The sequence below is a fragment of the Aquila chrysaetos genome, chromosome 5 (assembly GCF_900496995.4).
Source record: "Aquila chrysaetos chrysaetos chromosome 5, bAquChr1.4, whole genome shotgun sequence".
NCBI lineage: Eukaryota > Metazoa > Chordata > Aves > Accipitriformes > Accipitridae > Aquila > Aquila chrysaetos.
This window is the reverse complement of record NC_044008.1, coordinates 10,802,058-10,823,183: the sequence shown is the minus strand read 5'-3', so window position 1 is coordinate 10,823,183 and position 21,126 is coordinate 10,802,058. Positions and strand designations below refer to the sequence as shown.

The following is a 21,126-nucleotide window of genomic DNA, read 5'->3' as shown; positions in this document are numbered from 1 at the left end:
AAGTCTTGAAATGTAACTGGCTGAAAAATCAGCAATCCTCTTGTGTTCTCACTAGGATGCAGACATTTCTTAGCATTATCAGGACTTGCTTTCAAATGGCCTGTTTCATGAGCAAAAACAAAGTCTAAAAGTATCAAATTTTGATTCCTCTGTATTTTGAAATGCCAGTCACGGAAAATTAATTTCGAGTTAGATATGGAAATAGCGATTGAGTATAGACGCCCAATCCCCATTCTCTAACACCTTTATCTCCACAATATTTGTTCTTCTGGCATTTTAAATATACTTCATGGAAGGTATCTTATGTTTTCCTGTTTTGTATTATTGCATTCCTTTCAGCTATTCTTCATAGATAATAATTAGTGTTTAATTAATATTTGGAGCAGGACTTCAAATCTTTGTGTATTAACAGTACTCTGTCATTTTCTGATGCTGAATGGGAGATGTCAGAGTCATTATAGCTCCTACTTGTAGAATTAGCAGGGAATGTTTGTTCAAAATCCTCTGTGAATCCCTTAAATCCTCAATTTAATAGAATTTTTCATGTTCGTATGATGAATTGGTGACCTAAACTATTAAACAAAACCACTACAGTTTTTTATTCTTAAGCATACGTACATGCAATAAGCTCAGAAATTAATTTAATAATGAATTATAATATTTCCAATGATTAATTAGAAATAAATTAATCAAAGACTTTCTGTGAATAAGAGCAGGTAGAATCACAATCCAGTGAACAGACCACTTTTAGAAAAATCTGGAGAATTGAACATCCTTCCAGTAGCTGTGCTAGTCATTGCTTAAATATTGTACCTTCTTTAATAAAAAGAGGGCTATAGGGGGTTTAGGCCCTGGACTAGTCCTATTCCACTTTCACTGCAATGCTGCAGCTCTTTGTCTACTTGACTTTTGCATCCCACTTGGAGCTGATTGTCCCACTGGTTGTTTCTTTTTGGCACAGAAGCTCCTGAAGCAGGAGAGAAGATGTGGTGCTGTGCAGCAACTTGACTCTCTGTGCCTTTTCCCCACTAAAGTCCTGCACTGCAGCCTGACCCTATCTTGGCACACAGGAAAGTGAATTAGTTTGGGAAAAAAAGAAAATTACAGCCTTTGTATATGAAGGTCAAATACTTCACCAACTAAAATGTCTCTGAAATGAAACCTAATTTCTGAGTGTCTCCTGTTCCCTACTGAGTAGGAGGAGTCTTGTGTGTTCCATAGCTATTCTTGGCACCGAGAATACGGTGAGAAGACTAGTCAAAGAAGAATTTTTGTTTTGACTTCATATGTCAAGAAAGCAATGGACTAAATGCACAGGGAAATAGGGCAGCGGTGTTTAAGACTAAATTACACTGTACAGTAGTTCACAGCAGACCTGTCTAACACCTGTTCTAGCATCCTTTTTATTCAAACATTTTTGCATTAATAATCCTGTTGAAGCTGGGTCACTTAGCAGCCAGACAGCAAAGAGGCAACAGGAATATGTAGGCTAGTAGTTCCACCACCCAACCCACCAGCATTCAGCCCTTTGAGTTTGTGATTTTCGTTTATTTTTCTTGTTTGTGGATCCATGCCAGGCTAAAGGGAAGGAGGGGACTTCCGGTAATAGTAGTTCTCTTGAATATTTTTGTGGTTTTAGATTACACGCACTTTGAGGCTTTTTAAATGGCACCTGAAACTTTTGAATGGCCCCTAGTTGTGATGTCTTCTAAGGACTGTTGTACTGTATTTTTTTTTCCAAATATAATGTGATATTCAGTGAGAATCAGTTCCACACAGAATATGGGCTGGAGTGTTGACTTGCAGTTGTACGTACCTTTTTGTTATTAGCATATCCCTCAACACAGCTCTGACATATCAAGTGACACACAGACCTCTAATGCCAGATACTGCTCTCAATAGCTGATTTTGGCAGAGTTACTTGTTTTGAGACACTTAAGCATGAACCAGTCCATTCCAGATGGCCTACATGGAAAAGGGTGAACCCTGTCATGTTTTTTTTAGAAATACTATTTTGCATGTTGGCATAGCTGGGGAGCCATAACTTCTGCTAGACCTCAACCGCTTAGTGGTCAGTGGGAAGAAAGCCCTTGCGGAGATCTCCCAAAGCACGTGGGGATTCATGGTCAGGACAATATGCCTGGAGACCCAGGTTCCTGGAGACAATTTTAACAATTTAAAAGTATAAGTTCTTATGTCCAGACATTCTTGAGTTACTAATATAAGTACAAGAGAAACCAAAGTGTGTTGAGTCGACAAATCTGTAAAACCTGTAAGAAGAGAGGCCCCGAGAACAAAGTCCTGAAGGGAGAGTGCACTGAAGTGAGGACAGAATACAGCAGCAAGTGTCCCTTATATGTGACTTCTTTGGAAGAGATAGGAATAAGTTAGACCTATTTTGGTTTAAAAAACAATAATAAAAAATGCAGCACCCAGCTGCTCAAGCAGTTGTAGCAGCAGTGGGTGGCAGGTAGCTGCAGTGCCGGACGATGCTGCGAGGGGCAGCGCCCCGCACTTGCGGCAATTGGAAGCCCGGGGGTCTTCTCACGCTGTGAACTTGGTGACTGTTTGGTGTTTGATTCCAGTATCTGAGAACTGAGGGACCCGTCCTCAGAGCCAGAATGCTAAGCTGAATCTCTGTGTATATTTTTCAGTGACTTCTCTCTATACAACCTTTAATTTCAGCCTATATCTTAAAAACATTCCATGAACTGCCCGATTCCCAGTTTCATGTCGTATACCATGTATAGGAGCTGACTTAAACCCCACAATAGCACTGTGAGGAAATATTTCATGCATACTCTGCACTTTGCTGAGTGCTTTAACTGAGTAAACACACATTTTTGTTGAACTGTTAATTATTTAAAAAGAGGCATATTATTTATTCATTCTCTGTGTGTGTGTGAAAGGATACTGGGATTTTCTTTCCGTAAACTAGTTTCCTGGAGCTAGATTCAGATAAACCTACAGCTTCCATGGCAGCTAATTCCAGTCAGCTTTCTGTCCCATGAAGTTCTTAACACTTCAGAAATGCTTTCTAACCATTTCTAGAAGGCCACCATGCTGGGCAGGAGCTTCCTTACCAAAATAAAAGAGGATGCTCAGAAGTGGGGCTGAGCGTGGGGTGAAGTGTTGGTTGTAGCCATGACTCTTTCCTCAGAGAGAGGTACCCACAGTACCCTGAACGTATATCTCTGTGATTAAGGCAGGTACTGGGAAGACTAGGGTTTGGCTCCTGATGGATATTAATAGAAGTTAGCCTGTGTCATGGGTAATGTGAAAAACAGCACCTCTTTTCTTGAGGCATCCTCAAAGCTGTTACCTGTTTCTCACTACGTTATTTTTTGAGAAAAGGGCATCAACTGATAGAAAAAATACCAGGCTATGTGTTCCAGGTGCCAGACTCAAACAACAATTTATCTTACCTGGGGAGCACGAATTTTTTGTTGTTCGTACCAAAGAAGCAAACTACATAAATATAATAAGTATAGGTCTAGACGTGGGTCAGGAATGCAAGCTTTACGGGAAAACCTCACAGATGTTCTACAAGTCAGGCACGATTCAGTAATATAAAAATGATTGCTGAAAGAAACTGATTTCTTGTTTAAAATAAGGTCTAAAAGATATTGTTCCTGGAAACCTTCTTTCTACTGGAGGGAAGAGCCAGAAAATCCCTTCAGTGTTTATCAGGTGCTTTCTTATTCTGCCTTCGTCAGGAACTTAAAAGCGTACAGAGTTAAGCTATATTTTCAATTCATCTTTTCTTCGCAGCGAGGAGACAAAACCCTGTTCATTGCTGAACTGTGCCGACATATGCACATTTATTTGTTGTCTGTATAGGATGCCAGAGATGAATCTGTGTGAAGATATCAGCAAGCTGCATGTCGATTCTGGTTCTGACTTGTTTGAAGAAAACTTTTAATGAACTAACCATTCCTTATTTCAAAATGAAACGTGGGACATCAGTGATGCCATGGGAGCTGTGCTAATGCCAAAATAGGACAGATTAATATGAGTGGTGTGTACAGCATTACAATAAAACCACTGTGGTCAACAAATGGTAAATTTGAACGAGCAAAATAGATTTTCCTGTTAATTAGGGAAAAGAAACCAAAGCAGATATTTTAAATATTTATTTGTCAGACTGGGATAACAGCCTTTATACAGCACAATTTGCATAAGTTCTCAAGATACATCCTGTATACAATCACAAAACCATGACATGGATTTATACATAAAGTGAAAACTGAGACAGATTTACAAGCATTTTTATACAATTCTCATACCATTTTTGTTTTAGTTTTTACAACTTTTAGAACAAGTCTGTATTTTTTTTCCTGATGAATCTGGAAGCAAAATGAAAATTAAAAGAACTTCAAACCAAAATGAATATCAACAAACCACCATCTATGCATGCAACATTCACTGTGGAAACATTACATTTCTCCGAAGACTAATCTTTTTTTTGTGTTTTTGTGGGTTTTTTGGTGTTTTTGCATTTTTTTAAACATTGGGTATGCATGTCCATAGCATGACAGCACACACGCTAGTCAGCCATTGTTGAGCACCTGAGCACGTCACTGAACATCTATAAGATACAATCAAATAAGGACACATTCACATGCTTGGATGTCAGATGGAGTTAATAATTTAAACTCAGTTTGTTTTACAAAAATGTATACTTATTTACAGGGTAACAAATTAAGAAAACGGCTTTTGCTCAAATCATCTATTTTGAGTTATGGATATCTATATATATTATAACTTTTGAGCTCATCAATATATTTGCTTATTAATCTTTTCAAAATAATAAACCAGAACATATAGAAAACATTAAAATGCTTCTTATGATTTAAAGAGAGAGTATCCGGTTTCACTTATTCCTTCTATTTTCCTTCTAAAGGCAGCATGTATTCATAAAGAGCAACTGATCCTGCATGCCAGGTGTACTGAAAATTCACAAGGCATGTAGGACTAGGGTTTAAATATAATGTAGGTGGATACTTACACTAAATTTCCTCTCTGTTTCATTACCTTTATAAGTTACACTCACACAAATGCAAATTTTCTCTGTTATTCACATAGGTATGTACATATCTAGATATATACTCAAATAATGAAATCTGGGACATTCAACATTGTAGCAATGAAAATAAAGTACTTAAAAATAGTGTCAGTTATGATTCAAATAATAATTTAAAAAAATACTATTAACATCTTTATGATATCTCCATGAAACTAAATCCTAATTAAATAATCTCTATTGGGCACACACTAGCTTACAATATAATAGATGTCTTCTTTTTCTTCATCATCATCCTCAAAGTAGGAATCAATATCAGCTGGTTACCAGCTACCATATCCCACAGCCTAACCATGCAAATATTTCCTAGGTCTTGATTTAAAGCCAGTTTAAGTCAACAGATTGGTTGTTATTGACTTCAGCTGGTTTGGATTGGGTTTTTGTTTCTTCCACACAGGATCCATGTAATGTAAAAACATGGGTGGTAATAAAGAAGCAGCACTCATTGCCCCTGGATACTATCCCTTTAAAGTGTAATGATAAAGAACTAGCTCAACATTCATCATAGAAACTCTCATGTCTAGTTTTAACCTGGAAAAAAAAAAGTGGCTCTTTGCTGCTCATTGTATGCATAATAATAATAATGATAACGTTAGAAATCCCTGTCATTTGTAAACACACACACTGTGCTTTTGCTCATTTTTCAGCTTGTTTCCACTATACAAGGCCTTGAACAAAGAAGCAGCTTCAATCTCTGTTGACTCAGCAGATTTATGAATAAAAAAAGTTAAAATGTCTCTGCTATTGCCTTCCTGCAATATGTGTCTTCCAAGCAGTTGTAGAAATGTGTGAACTCATTAATAATCAATCACTCAGATATGATAAAAGCTGTTGCCACATCTAAACACTTTTGGCCAGATAAAAGAAACAAAATTAATGAGAAAAAAGTGAAAAAAATATACTGAGATATATACAAAAAAGTAAAAAAATACTAATAGTCCTTGTTTGATTATTTTTTAAAAAATATTGTCACAAGAGAGTTTTTCCTGACTTCATTCATAAAACAAGGAAAAAAAAGAAAAAAAATGCATTCAAACATGAATCTGTGTTGCATAGAGTGATTCCAGTACAACCTAGAAATTTGGTCAAAAAACGGAACTTGGCACACTTTGGAAGCATCCTCTGACCTCTGAATGTTGCTGCCTCGAAATAGAGGGAGAGCATGGGCCCAGGTCTGTCACTAGCCCGTCCTGGGTGACACCAAAGGAGCCCTGTCCTTGCTGTAGCTGGCCAAGGCCATGCCGCGTTCCTGACAAACTCTACTCTTCGTGTTTCATGATAGGAGTCCGAAACTGCCATTTCAACATGCAGAAACATTTTGTGTGTTGTTCAGAGAATCAAAGTTGCCGACAGCTGATTACCCTGCAAAGGTAGCTGTTCCATACAGCCGCAGCTATACCACCCAACACAACTATTTTGTAAAAATATTGGCCACATTTGTATGTGTGTGAGAGCAAAGCACGCCTGTCCGCTTTCTCAATTAAGAGTGATGATTACAGGCTTCCCAGTAAGGCAGCCAGATAGTGCTCGTTCCTGCTGGAAATCTCCATAGCAACTACCAGCGTGACTTGCTGTCTTTATAATAAATCTTAGCAAGAACAAAATTACCAGCAGTTTGCACAAAATTGCACACCTCATGGCTTGTACTTCACACAGTAATTGAAACTGGACTTTTTTTTTTTTTTTTTTTTTTTTGGTCTTTTTTCAAAGAAAGAACACGCTATAGCCATCAGGAATGCAAAATAACCCACCAAAAGAGCAACACATACGTCAAATATATCCACATAGGATTTTTTGGTTCAATCGGGGATTTTTTCTTTGAAGTATTTATCTTCTTATAAAAACATACACAACATCAAAACATATAGGATGTTTACAATAACTCCAGAGGATTGTTTTTAAAATATATGAGAGGTAGGGTATACATATACTGGTGAAAGCATAAAATTCAACATTAAAGCACACATCCTACTTCCACTGTCAGTGATGTTGTGTTTTTAAGACAGCTAATAAGATTTTGGTAAGATTGCTCTGCTTGCAAGTTAAGCAGGCTACCAGCAGGTTATCAATAACAGGAGTTTCCTTGGTGTGTGTAGCATTAAAATCTTCTGTGTGTTTCTTCTCATATTCCTTTTCCACGCTGTTATTTTAAGTTGACAAAGATAAATCAAAAACTCTATGTGGGAAGTGTCACCAGATTAAATGGTGTAGCTTTTCATGGTCAGTCCGGCTTCTGAATAAACTGAGCCTTATTTTTCTTTCTTTTTAAAGCATATATTATTTTCCAGAAGAATATTTTCAGTTGGTCTTGCACAACCTGTGGAAGTGTACTACATATATTCAGAAAATATAAGAAGAGGTACATTAAATAATTTGTGAAAAGTCCTCATGGGCAAGAAAAATAAATGTCTGAAGTACAGACGTTTGGTCATTTTCTTTTTAAATAGGCAAAGGTCATCAGGTAATATTTTCAGGGAAACTACTTTTTAATGAAGCTGTGAAATATTAAACAACTTCCAAGTAACATGGGAGTTAGTACCATACTGATTCTTGTTTTTTAAAGGAACTGCTATACTTCCAGGAATGGGAGAAAAATCCCTCCCTTCCTCTTCAAAAATGGCACGATAGAAAATACAACCACCAGCCTAAGCCTTTCCCAAGTGAGCTAACTGCTCGGCTTCAAGCCCCTGAAAGTGGGACTTTTAAGCGTGGAAGTGCTGACACAGTCTTAAATGGTGCAAGTTACCCTCCTATTTACTTCTTTCCTAACTGAGAAGTCACGCTGTTGAGTGGATTATACTCAGACATTCACCTGAGATAGCAAAAGGATATTCTTAATTCTCTCTAATGCAATAGCATCCAGGCAGTAACTGCCTTGCTATCCCTTCCCCTTAGATTTCAAGTGTGTCACTGGTGTTGATACAGAGCCCTGCACCAAGCGGGCTGGTGTTAGCACGGTGGGTCTATTGCTCCGAAGTGCCCACAAAATAACCTAGAATTCATCGTCTCTGTATAGTTTCAGAATAAGACTTGTTGCTGAAAAATGGAAGGACTAGTTGAAATAATTGTGTTAGTCCCAGTGCTTAAAACTCTTCCATTCCAAACTTTTTAAAAACTGCTGATTCATAGGGTAGGGTGAAGTACAGTGTCACTGACATCGAAACAGCATTTTTTCTTCCTGATGTAGTGCAGTTTACATCCTGTCCTTTCTCTTTAAAACCACATCCTAAATTATAGACCATTAATATAGTTTTATCCATTACATTCTAGGACAGTGGTTTATACTCATTGTTAACAGACAGAAACAAAGGAACCAATCAGATCTGATTCTCCACAGCATAGTTTTTGAAAGAAAAAGAAAGAAGGAAAAAAGTAATGTAAAATAACATTACCACTCTTGCAAACACATCGTTGTTTGTGTCAAGTGGCGTAATCTCACTACAGCAAATTATCAGAGATCCTAAGGTGCAGAGGAACAAGTTTTGCACTTCTGATAAGTGAGATTTGGAAAGTCAGTCACCCTAGGTGCTTTTGCATAAAATGATCTCCTTCTGGTTGCACAGAAAACCAGACTGCTCTTTCCATCACACTACCTCCGGCTGCAGCCGAACTCTGCGTTAACACCTGCCTTCCAGCCTTCATTATTTCCTTCACAGTTACTCTCTTCACAAAGAGTCCAACAACACGGAGCCCTCGTATCAGTCTTCGTTTCAAACAGCCTTACTTTAACTTCTGGGCCCAGGTTTTCTTTTACTTTGCTGTCTTTTGCAGCAAAACAAGTGTACTAGCCCTCATTTAAGTGTGCTATGTAGCCCAGAGACTGCTCTTTTCTACTTTGTATTCTGAAAGACTAGCTAAACACAATGATATCAAACTATAGTCTTGGAGTAATGCTGTTTATAGCAGACTCTGCAGGTTTTGTGCCCTAAGCAGACAGCTCTGCTCAGTGTGTTTGTGTGGAGCTGACCAACAGTTTGTGCCAGTTTACTATTCTTTTCCTTAGATCCACTTTGTCAAGCCAGATATAAGCTTCTCCAATCAGTGTCTTTTTCATAAACTTCCCTCCATTGGAGACAAGCAGAATCTGGAAATATAATAATAATAAAACATAATTATCATTCTGCACATAATTATCATTGTGCATATCAACATACTGCGTTTGCTGGCAAACACGAAAAATTCAGAAATGTTGAGCTCTGTTTTTGTACTCCCTGAGGAGGAAAGAAACACCGACCATAACCCTTTCTACAGAGTCATCTTTCCAATAGAAAGGAAGTCCTGTGAAAACTGAACCTTCCCTCTCTTCGATTTTATTATCATGGGACGTAGCAGCTGGATGACAATTCTAAACTTCAGTGAGCAATTTGTTCACCTGCTGGTTACCAAAGACAAACACAAGGTCAAGTTTTAAGTTACAGGGTAAAGCTTTATGCAGGCAAAGTACCAGCCCTTTTTAAGTGCATGGGAGTCAGAGGGTGCCCTGCATATATAGGCTGTAACTCAGAGCAGACTAGCGTGTGAGAAAGTCCAGAGTTCTGGTTTCTGACCTCAGCAAGCAGTAGTCTAAGCTAAAATGTAGACTTGGTCTGAAATCTCCTTCCTGCTATGTCTCTGCTGAGAGTCACAGTATTGCGTCTGGTCTTACGGCTCTTGCTCGCCCAGGCACGGTGAGTGGGAAGGGCAAGGAATAGCCCCGGCACTTCTGGGAGCTATGCGGGCTGGGTGTTCAAGACTTTCCCTGACATATCATACAGGCACATGTTTTCCAGCTAAGCAGGTTCATGCCACGCAAGCAATAGACTTCTCTGAAGGACTTGATTCGTTCTGTGGGTCTCTAGGTTCATTCTATGTGTTTCTGGGAGAAATACATTTAATAATACATATACTTCAGGGGGTCAGTTATAGTTACATATTCAGATGGATTTTACCATTTCTTAATTACTGAGGAACTGAATTAACAAGCTCAATGCTTCTTTTTTTTTATCAACTTCCTAAGTTTTTCAGAAAGAAAAACAATCATGAAAAACTGCATTTCCATGATAGGATTAGCAGCAGGTTTTTAATATTCACGGTCACTGAGCAGACCTCTGGCAATGCGCAAGGGAGGTAACTGATAACAGTAGGAGGCTGTCACCCTCTGTGTGAACCAGCAGGAGAGAAAATAGGGCATTTTGTTGCTTGGTTTCAAAGATCTAGGCTAACAGAAGAATGGCAGAAGTCAAGGATTTTGTACTCCACTGAGATGCTGGAAGAGACCATATGGCAGTAGACATGCAATACAACTGCAGAAGAACTATAGTTTCCAGTAATCAAGACCTTCGACAATTTTGAAAATTTTCCATTCTGATTTGGGAAACAAAGTAACAAATGCAAACTTTACATTACAATGGAAATAAAAAAAAAAAAAAAAAAGAAAACAAATTGCAATCATTTTCCTAGATGAGCTTCCCTGTTCCCTGGCCAATTTTGAAATCAGTTGGCAAGTAAGGTATGTACCCAGACAGCTTAGACACCTACATGCCCATTAGTTCAACAGGTTTGAGGAGGAAAGACAAAATGACCCTTAGGCAATGAGCAGTTAGGGAACTCCACTTCACCTCACTCATCAGAAAGCCCATCCTTGGGGAAAATAGGCAGCCTGCCTCTACCGCTGGTGGCTTTCTAGGTCATCTGGCTCAGTGTTTTCCTGAAGAAATGGACAGTATAGAAGCTGGCAAGCCAACTAGAACATCTGCGAAAAACATTCTTCCATTTTTTTCTGATTACCCTCACATAGGATATTATGTATTTCTAAGTGCAGCAAGCCAGTCAGTCAGGAGCCAGCTAGGGAACAAGGTGAAGGAGCCAGGAGCTTAGTGCCTTCCAGAAGGAAACCCAGGTGGGTTGCCAGGGAATAGGGAAATCAGGGAAGCGAGCAAGCAAGCTGCCAGGGGCTGAGGCAAGTGCCTGTCTGAAACCTGTCAAAATGTTTTCTGCAGAATGTTTTCATTCTGACACATCAACAGTTTTGGGACAGAAAAAATTTCTAACAAATTTTTCATCACTTCTGTCCCTGATCCTTCTCTCTACTCCTCCCAGCTGGATCCCTAGTATCTGTCTTCTCCAGCTTGTCTGTCTCTCAGCCTTGTTTCTACCCTGCTCCAGGCTTTAAATTCCAGAGTTGTTATCCTGAATCATCTAGTCTCAGGGTTTTTTTTCCTTATTCCCAATACTCCCGACCAGAAAATTCTAGCTTTTATTTTCTTCTCCTTTTTTTTTTTTATTTTTTTCTCAATAGTCCATGGTCCCATTTTTATTGCTAATATTCACAGCTCTTGCTGTTGATTTTAGAGTGCAGACCCTTGTCCTAATTTCTGCCTCCAGTTGGTTCTCATGTCTCTTTACAATGTACCTTCTATGATTACCATGTTTGATCTCAGTTTAGTCCCTCCCTCTGATATTACTTTGTGCCTTAATCTCCCAATTCCATTTCTGTTCTATACATTCTGGTTTTGTTTCATGTCACCCTCCCCCAAATTTTGACAATGTCCATCTCTTTGCCCCTAAATGTTCATCACTCAAATTCAGCGTTCAAATCAGCCAACTTCATGCTTTGCCACAGGAACAAATTGACTGATAAGTACAAAGAGTATATACAAACAGATGTACTGAGTCAGATCAAAGATCTCTCCAGGCAAATATTCTGCTTCCAAAAGTGTATAGGGCAGTGTATAAGGCAGAATATAAGAACAAGACAATCATGTAGTGACACTTTCCCAAAATACCTACTATGATCTGTGGACGATTGAGTTCCTGACTCACAAGTGGCATGTTTGTATTTAACAGGCTTATGAGGTATTTTGCCCACTAATTTGTCCAATCATTTTCTCCAGTTACTTTTTCCATGAAAATATTTAGCATCCACAATATATTACGGCAATAAATTTTACAGCTCAAACTCCAAGTTGTGTGAGAAGAAACACCTTTTGTGTGTTTTAAACTTGTTCCCTACTCCTTTTACAGTCTTCATTCTCTTAGGCCTGGTGTGCAGCACCAGTACATATCACAGAGTTTCTGAGGAAATATTGCCAAGTCTCAGGTTGACTGTTCCTATGGCTAACTCCCTCACTATCTCCCTCCTTAACAACTTGAGGGATTATTTTTCCATAGGACTCCGTGGGTTCTTCTTTACTGGTCTACTCACCCCTTATGGTTTTCCTCTTCAAACCACCACTGGAAGCAAAGTTTTTACAAATATTTTAGCTCTTAAACTTTGGCAAGACTTTATTGAGCACTCTGGATTTTCCCAGGTAATATAACATCTTAAATAGTCTTTTACCGAGTCTATTGAATCAATAAGGATGTTAGGACACCTTAACACAGGGAAAACAGTATCTATTTTTGTTGGCCTTGTTTTGTAAGCGGCATCCATTTTGGCTTTAAATTTAATGATACAACCAATAAGCCTAACATAGGCACTTAGATAATCCAGTCTAACTTTAGTCATCAAAATGTAGCTGGCTTGTTTATGTCAGTCTTCCAAATTTAAAGGTACATTAAGTGGCTGCTGGTATGCCCAACAATTCCTCCTACTTACTTTTAAGATTAGCTTGCAGATACCCCTGGAATTGTCCATCCCTTCCCACTGACTAGAAGAAGCCTGAACATCTGGCTTATATTAGTATCTACTCATGTGAAAGTAAATTAAGGTAGTTAAAGTGAATCCTACCCACCTGAAAAAGCAAATCTGACCAAATGATCAAATCTGTCTAAGCAACTAAAACACAGGAGAGGTACTATTCCTGAATCAGTTCCACACATCATTTGATGTGCCAAAGAAAATACCATCATCTCCTTTACAATGTACACAGAGAATATTTATATGACTTGGCATAATCAGTAATTTTGCAATGTCCGAGATTATGACTATTGTGTCTAATTCTAGGCACCAAAACTTTTAAAGAAGTTGAAGAACTGGAGAGAATGATAAAATGATTAGGCATTTAGGCAACAGGACATATCAAAGAAATATGGTTTACTTAGCCTTTCCTCTTTACTTAGGAAAACAAGAGGAGAGATATGATAACAACCTTTCAGTGTGCAAACTTTTTTTATAAAAGGAAAGCAGATCAGTTTTCCTCTGTGCTTTGTGAGGATACTTAAGGATAAGTTAACTTAATTTAAAAATACAGCATATTTAAGTTAGATATTACATTAAACTTTCTAAATACACAGAAAATTATTTTTGGAAGGAATACATAACCTCCTTCTCTAGGGGGTTTGAAGAACAGATCAAGCCTAAAACTTTCAGGCCCAGTCTATAAATACCCTTCCTCAGTGTGGGGTGACAGATTAAACCATCTTTTAAAGTCTCCTCCAGCCTGATATTTCCATTATTATGTAATTGTGTTATTTCCTTTGTAATTTTCCCTTTTCAGCAAACAACTGGGGTAGAAGATTGATCTCAAATGCCCATAGCACAGCATGGACAACATCCAAAATTAGGTTTTTATAAAATGCAGAATTACCTGAAGAGAATGCCCAGCAGGACTCAAGCTAAATCTAAACGTTTCATTGAATGAAGGCTCTCGGTCATGCCTGCATACCCTGGTTTTCTTCTTAATTACTCTCTTTTGGGTAGAGATATTGACAACGTACAGCTTCACATACAGGTCTGGGGAAGAACAGTTCAATGAGTTAAATACAGAAGCTTTTAAATAATCGTTGTTGCTAATGTTTTCAACAGATGGGAAGTGTTGTGAAGAAACAGAGCATGGTACTTTACAAAGCTATATTCTATTCTCATTCACGTGGTGCAGAAATGGAACCACCCCACTAAATCCAAGGGAATTACTTTGTGTTTACAGTGCTGTCATTAAAGGAACAAATACCTTTATGTCTTTATGTCTGTATGAAAATATTATTAACCTGATTTTTTAATTTTTAAAAAGCTTTTTCACCAAAATACAATTTTTCACTAGATATCATTGTTCTTTAATAACCTAGGGATTTATAATTTTTATTAAAGTTAAAAAAGGATTAATTTTTAACAATCAAAAGTCAATTTAAAAGAGGATTAACTTCTGAGAGTTAATTTGCTTCTACAAAATGTTTTTGCTTTCATTAAAGTTGCTCATAGAAAAAAAGCACTTCAAAAAGAATCCTATAGAATATGTCATTCTGGTTAAGAAGCAATTTTCTTTCCCATTTTAGTGGTGATGTTAAATGACTTTAGATACATCCTACTTAATGTTTTCAAAGTATCATGAAGCTGGTTTCTGTGTGATACCTGGTAGATGATCTGGAGATTTAAATTTGTATGTGATATTTCTGCACTGAAGGATTTCTACTATCAGCTGTTCTCCATCTGTCTTCATTTCCTTCTTTAATGCAATCTTGATTTCACCCATAACCTGTGTTTTACCTGGAAAAGCAGAAAAAGCAACCCTCATTAATGTAAAAGGAAAATGAATGTATCTTTCTAACTGGGAAAGAAGTAGAGTTTTCTGTTTTTTTTTTTTTTAGTTTGGGGGTTTTGTAGATTTTTTTTTTTTTTTGTCTTTTTTTTTCAGGACAGCTTATGGTTTTTAGTCAAGGGTATAAGGATATTGTATTGCTTGGCTGAACAAATGGTAGATACATGCAGTACAATTGTATAACTAGATTATATGCTTTAAATGTATTTGCTTCAGAGGAGCTTTTTTCCCAAGAATACAAATTTCTCTAAGAGTCATTACAAGTCATATAATGGTCACCACAATTCACTTTTCCAGAAACCTTTACTACAAGATTCTGAAATTATCTCTTAAAGAAAAAAAAAAAAAAAGGAAATAAAAAAAAAAGGAGAACATTCAATAGAGTGTTAAAAAGAAAGATTCTGAAAGGCAATGAATTAAGACTTTGGTGAAGTTAGCATTTCATTTCACCTTCTTACATATATAGAGCAATATCATTCACACAATTTAAAGGGAAGTGCTCACTGCGACCTTTAAAAGTAAAGGTGATTTCCCTTCTTATGTGGGCAGAAATACAGAGCCATTATTCCTACATTGTATGGATTTCTCTCTAAATCAGTCCAGAGATGGAGAGAAGGCGCAGAATGAAATGTAGGCAAAGCTGTTTTGCCTTTCCCCTCTCTGTCCTCCCGCAAGGCTTCACTGAAGCCAGGCAGGTCAGAGCAGGGCTACATCTAAATGAGTACGGTGGTGTAAGCAGAGCCCATGCCCTCAGGAAAGTGCCGTCCGCAACAGCACCGTGTCATCAAGGGGGCTGTGCTTCTATATCCATTGTCCTGCTACCGTAAAGTATCATTTCACCTTCCTCTTCCCTTTAGACATTAGTTAAAAAGAAACCAAACTGTTAAGCCCCTGGGAGTCTTTATTACCTAGTTTCTGGAGCCAGCAGGCTGGAGCTTTAACGCATTACCAGGAAATTCTAGGAGCTGGTGCCAAGATGTTGCAAGGAGCAAAGAAATTCTGCAGAAAGTAAACGATTATGATACATCTGGAGAAGCTTCTTTCTTAAAGAGTAGAAAGTTACCAAGTGGCATTCAGAGATTACTTAGTTGTATCACAAATGGATAACCAAATTTGAATAATCCCCACTAAAAATGCCAGCTGTAGTTTCACGGATGTCCGTGAGCAATCATACATTCTATTGTTTTGCTGACTTAAAATATTTTGGGGGATCATTAATAAGAATTTAATAACAAGTAACCACAGCTACCACCTGGGTTGCCAACCCTCCTTATGAACTGAAGCTGGAATCTAACTTAGTTACAGTCAGTAACAAAGTTGCAACTAGGCTTCAGCTGGGTCAGCGCTTCAGTTTGTGGGAGAGGAACTGTTAGGAGGCAAGTGATTCTTTCACCATATTTCATCATCACAAAACACTTCCTATAGGTTTGAACATGCAATAATAGCATCTTGCTTTCTGCTACATGTTTGTGCAAAGAGAATGGCGCTCTCATCTTGTGATGGCAGCAGAAAAAAACGTCGGTAATTGGGATCAAAGAAGGAAAAGCCAACAATGTTCCTGTTGTTATTCATTAATCTGTTACGATGCCCTTTTTCTGGAAAGTATTGAGTGCCCAGTGGGTCTAGCTTGGCTAAACTGTGGATTTTGAATGACTGGAAACAGATACAAGAAAAAAATTATAGTGCCTCCTCTGCTCTGTGTATAAACTACCAAAATCACTGATGAAGACATGACATACCTGAAAGATGTTGCATAAATCTGGCTTTTTGATCAATACTGGTTCTTGCACTGACTCCAATGCTTGACCATGAAAAAAGCCCAGCATGGACAGCTGTTAGTTTCAGGCAATCTTTAGTTAACTACAGCCTTTTCTGGAAAATATGCTTGGCTTATTTACTTTACTTTATTCCCTCTCTGTCCTTTAAGGTCTGTTTGCAACAGTTGTTAGGCCCTCCTCTTTTCTGATCGCCTTAGTAACTTCTTTTTCACTTAGATGTGCATTCAGCCTAAAACGATATCAGATAGGTTGGATGTACCTGTGCCATTGTGAGCTAGAAAAAGGGAGAAATGGTTCCAGTAAATCAGAATGTGTTTGAAAATTCCAGCACCATGTTTCAGCTTCTGGAAATTTTCCATGGACTATTCTGTATCCCCAGATACTCTTTACAACAAACAATCCTGCTTCACTATTTAAGCCTCATGGGGAAAACAATGATCTCCAGCTGCGAGCACATGAAGCATGAGAGAGCTCTCTCATGCTTCTGTACTAATTTTCATTTCTCCCACAGCATGCAGTGGAAAAGCCTTAACACCAGCCTTATGAAACATTGCACTAAAATAAATCACCATTTCAAAACCTAGCAGAATCTTGAAGACTGAGAAGAGATTCCTATTCCTTCTGTTGCATGGCTTTTCCCCCTCTTTCTCATGTATGTTCATTATATCTTTGCTTTGACAGGTGTGTAAGAATAGAGCAAATGTACATTGCTTTGTGGAGTTGATTCTTTAAATGGAAATAGGGATACACTGATGAGGGGAAGTGTTAATAATGAACTGTCTATGAGCTGTTGAGAGAGTTCACAGTGCGCTGAGCTGGACATGAATGTTCTTTGGCTGATATGATGGAAATAAAGTTGCTCAGGGTGTCATGGGATTGGATGACCCCGAGGATTGCATTGGTAGGAATAGCTCAAAATACAGTGCCCAGTCACAACCTTTTGCGTTCTTATATAAGTTTAGAAAACATCAATCATAAGTGATGTGTGAATGGAACCAATTGTGGGTATTTTGGTACATTAGATGATGATAAACAAATGTTACAATGCAACTCCGAAAAAAGTAAATACAGTGAAAGAGACATTGCATATCTTTCTAGGAAAGTACTAATATGGCTAAAACACTGGAAAATAATTTGTAACTTGATTATTAATATTTGCCTCAATAAAGGTGAATTCCAGATGAAACAGGTGCAAACCATGATTATCACAGTTTCAAAGAACCATATAATAAAGCACTAAAACCATTAATTTCTTATTTAGCCTAGGAAACAAGTACTGGAAAAAGATGAAAGTGCTTTCTACAAACATATGATGGAGTAAATATTGAAAGGGATAAAAAATATTTAAGCTGAATTTGTATGATATTATACCTGTTAAATATATATCAAATGCAGACTTACTGATGTACCGCAAGAGGACCACAGGCATGCACAGCAGCATTGTGTTCACGTTAGGAACACATTAACAGTAGCTAATCAATTCCTAAAAATATATAGCTACGATTAGGTACATTAGTATTTTTTACATGACAGTACACCTCTTTTTATAGGACCAAATTTATTAAAAATCCATTAACAATTAAATGGTGATGGTTAATTAACTAAATTGCTGCAGGGTATTTGAGAAGTCAAGGGTTTTAAATTTGCTGTGGTGATGGCAAGAGAAGCTGTTGCTCTTGTAGAACTGTCACACTTTGCGCTGTGAAAGGTTAACTAGTTCTGCTATTAGTCTTAGATGACTGCTGCTGTAAAACATAGGGTGTGTCATCTGCACTGTTGTTGTCAACTTCCAGGGATTGATCACTGTGGATTGTGCTCCCATTCTTTTTTGATCAGATGCCTGCTGTTAAACAAAATTGCCCAAGACAGTAGTAAATAGTTGTTTCCCATCGGTCTGTGTTATCAGGGCTAATTCAGGAGTGTATTTAAATGAGCAGGTAAATCTCACTGGACAATGGCAGGAATTCAGTTCGATTGTCAAAATGTAAATTTACGAGCTAAATTACACATTTTTCTCAGAATAAGTTGAATTGCCTTCTGAGATTAACTATGTCTACTTGCATAGATGGATCAAGTGTGAGTAGGTTAAACTTGGAAATTTAAATATGAGATGCTTAAATGCTGCTACCCGATAAGCATCATACTGGAGCAATTTTCTGAATGGATGCCAGATGGCCAGAAAAGAGAATTAAGGAAATACATAAACTGACATTTTGTTCCGTGGTTGTGTATAAGTTAATAAGGGCTCCTCCTGTTCCAGAAGCGTGACTGGGGGTATTAGAGCAGTAGAATTAGAAATAAAATGGGGGGGGGGGGGGGGGGGAATATATTGACAATAATTTCCCAGCATTTTTCTTTCCAAATGAAGTTTATATCAGAATTATTATTTCCAAAATAGGTAGGAAATGCTCTTCTGGAACTTTAAGAGTCATACACTTTATGGTCAAGGATTTAAAAATCACAGAAACGTCCTTCTGAGCAGCTTCCAGTGAGCCTGGCCTATTGACCGTGGCAATGTTAATTTGGGGTTGTGATGGTGGGTTTTGTTGTTGGTTTTTTTTAAAATTCCTTACAGCCCAGATCATCCTCTTACTACTCAATCAAAGAACTCAGATGATGGGAAAAATAAGCAGGACAAAACAAACAAAAAACCCCAACCAAACAAAAAACAAGAACAAAACCCCCCAGCTTTACTTTCATACACTTTGTGACTACAATCTATAGGACTAGCATGCCTTATCCATTGTGTATGTAGAAAAGGAAGGATCATAGAGCCATGCTTTGTTTTAGCAGGATTTCTCCTCCTTTTTTTCCTTTTGTGTGTGTTCACAGAGATGGCTGCATTTTGAGAAGAATGCACATTATTTCAAGGTTTATTTCTACACTTTCTGATTCTGAATACTCATGTTACTTCCTCTTTTCTGAAAGCACCCATCCCAGAGAGCAATCCCAGGTTTCCAAATGTTGGTGCAGAACAACATCTTGCTCTATTGCTGCAGACAAGCCCCCTGTAAAGAAGACGAGACACATCCACACTGCTTTGCTGTTAGCATTATGTCTTCTGACCCACATCTTGTTGCCCTGTGGCAGGAGCACACTTTTTTTTTTTTTTTTTTTTTTTTTTTTTTGTGTTTTAGTGCAAAGAGCCTGAGAAAATTAGACTTGTCTTACTGTAGCATGATGGTGGTATATAGAGAGCATGATGCTGCCCTGGGGGATGACAAGGGAGAACATGGGAGTATTTGCCAGTGCAGGGCCAGCTGTGTTAGTGCTGACGGTCAGTACAGAGCACAGGGAAACAATCATGTCCTCCACGCTGTGGGGAGATGGGCAGACTGTTTCCAGAACCTAGGTTTTGGCTCAGAAGAAGCAAATCAGTCTGTGCTAAAAGAATTCCCAGAAGAAAACTAAAATCATTCAGTATGGGAATCAAAGAATCCAGATCAGTGACTCAACAAAGAAGAGAAATTATGTGACAGTGCAAATGCCAGTTATGAGACTACATGATGCAACTCTGTAAATGTTCTCTTGAGGAATGTTTAGGAATAAGAAATCTCCACAGATTTTTTCATTAGTGGCTTCTGGTATTTGCTGCTTGTCATATTTTGTGTGAGTGTTCCCCATGAGCAAACTGAAGTGAGTGAAATCTGTCTCCCAACTTGTATTAAAATAATTTCTGAGTATAACATGAAGTATCGTTCCTTCTGAATGTTACATTTATAATTCTGAAAGAGTAAGTAATAAGCCTCAGAATTTCCATAATCTTTCAGTCTAAGATGAAGAGATGAATAATGATTAGCACAGTGTCATCATAAGCATATGATCAGAAATAAAGACTTCTTTTGTTAGAACTAATTTCATTTCCTTAGGTCTTTCTCTGTTTTGATACCCTGAGAGATTAAATTAATGAACCACTAAGAGCTCTGTACAGTGTTCATTGATGGAATACAGGCATTTCTTTGACACATCTTAGCACCGTTTGTCCCATAGGTATCTAATGACCTGGACTTGGTGCAGCTATAGTTATCTCTAACGCTGTGTAATGAGACACCATGTCTTCCAGAACTGAATAACTCAAATGCTCCTTATGTAGCTGTATTGCTTAAATAAACAAAATCTTGGATTCAGCTATATTAGGGTATGTTTGCAATATTTAGAAGGTTAGAATATGTAGTAGCATGTCATAAAATCTAAGGAATCCAAGGTGGGTTCTTGAGGAATTGATTCAAAAAAGCTTTAAAATACGGGACATGATTAAAAGGAAGCAAACCCCATGGGTTTTGTCCCCAGATCTCCATCCGTTAGTAGCTTTCTGTGATCTTAGACTTCATCTCTGTGCCTAATCGCAGAGGTGGAGATAATAACATCTACTTCTCTAAGAGCTGTTTGGATTTAGTAACTGAGATTGGGTATACTGTAAAGACAGAGACTTTGATCATGTTAGCATAAACAGGACTCTGGTGTGCAGTCCCTAATACCATGAGAAAACACAAAGGCTTAGAAAGGCTGATGAGGACCTATGCCATTTCCCTCCACCATAATCCATGAAGCTCGTACAGACATAATTTTCTGCCTAACAGGGTGCTGCTGTAGCAAGAAATATGTTTCTGCTGGATTCCTTTAACACTATTTTAAGAACCAGAAGTCCATCCTCCAGCAGATAGTGTTGCTTCAGGAAAACAAGATAACGTCATCTTATTGCAGTAAATAATTCAGTATTACTGCAAATACTAGCCAGCTGTTATTTACATTTCACTATTGGAGTTAAACAACTCCACCTGAAGGTAAAGCAAAAGGGTATTCAACACTA

General features: G+C 37.9%; 1 protein-coding gene across 8 annotated transcripts in view; it reads right to left on the bottom strand.

Annotated features, from left to right (window-relative positions):
• Positions 1–4,118: 4,118 nt before the first annotated feature.
• Positions 4,119–21,126, bottom strand: part of PCLO (piccolo presynaptic cytomatrix protein) — a 396,208-nt gene continuing 379,200 nt past the window's right edge. For all 8 annotated transcript variants that reach the window (XM_030013412.2, XM_030013405.2, XM_030013406.2 and 5 more), the window contains 3 exons: positions 14,352–14,486; positions 13,591–13,736; positions 4,119–9,167 (listed from right to left, as the gene is read on the bottom strand). In XM_030013412.2, the coding sequence (XP_029869272.1) occupies positions 9,027–9,167; positions 13,591–13,736; positions 14,352–14,486 (422 nt within the window). In that variant the 3' untranslated portion in view covers positions 4,119–9,026. The remainder of the gene's footprint in view (positions 9,168–13,590; positions 13,737–14,351; positions 14,487–21,126) is intronic.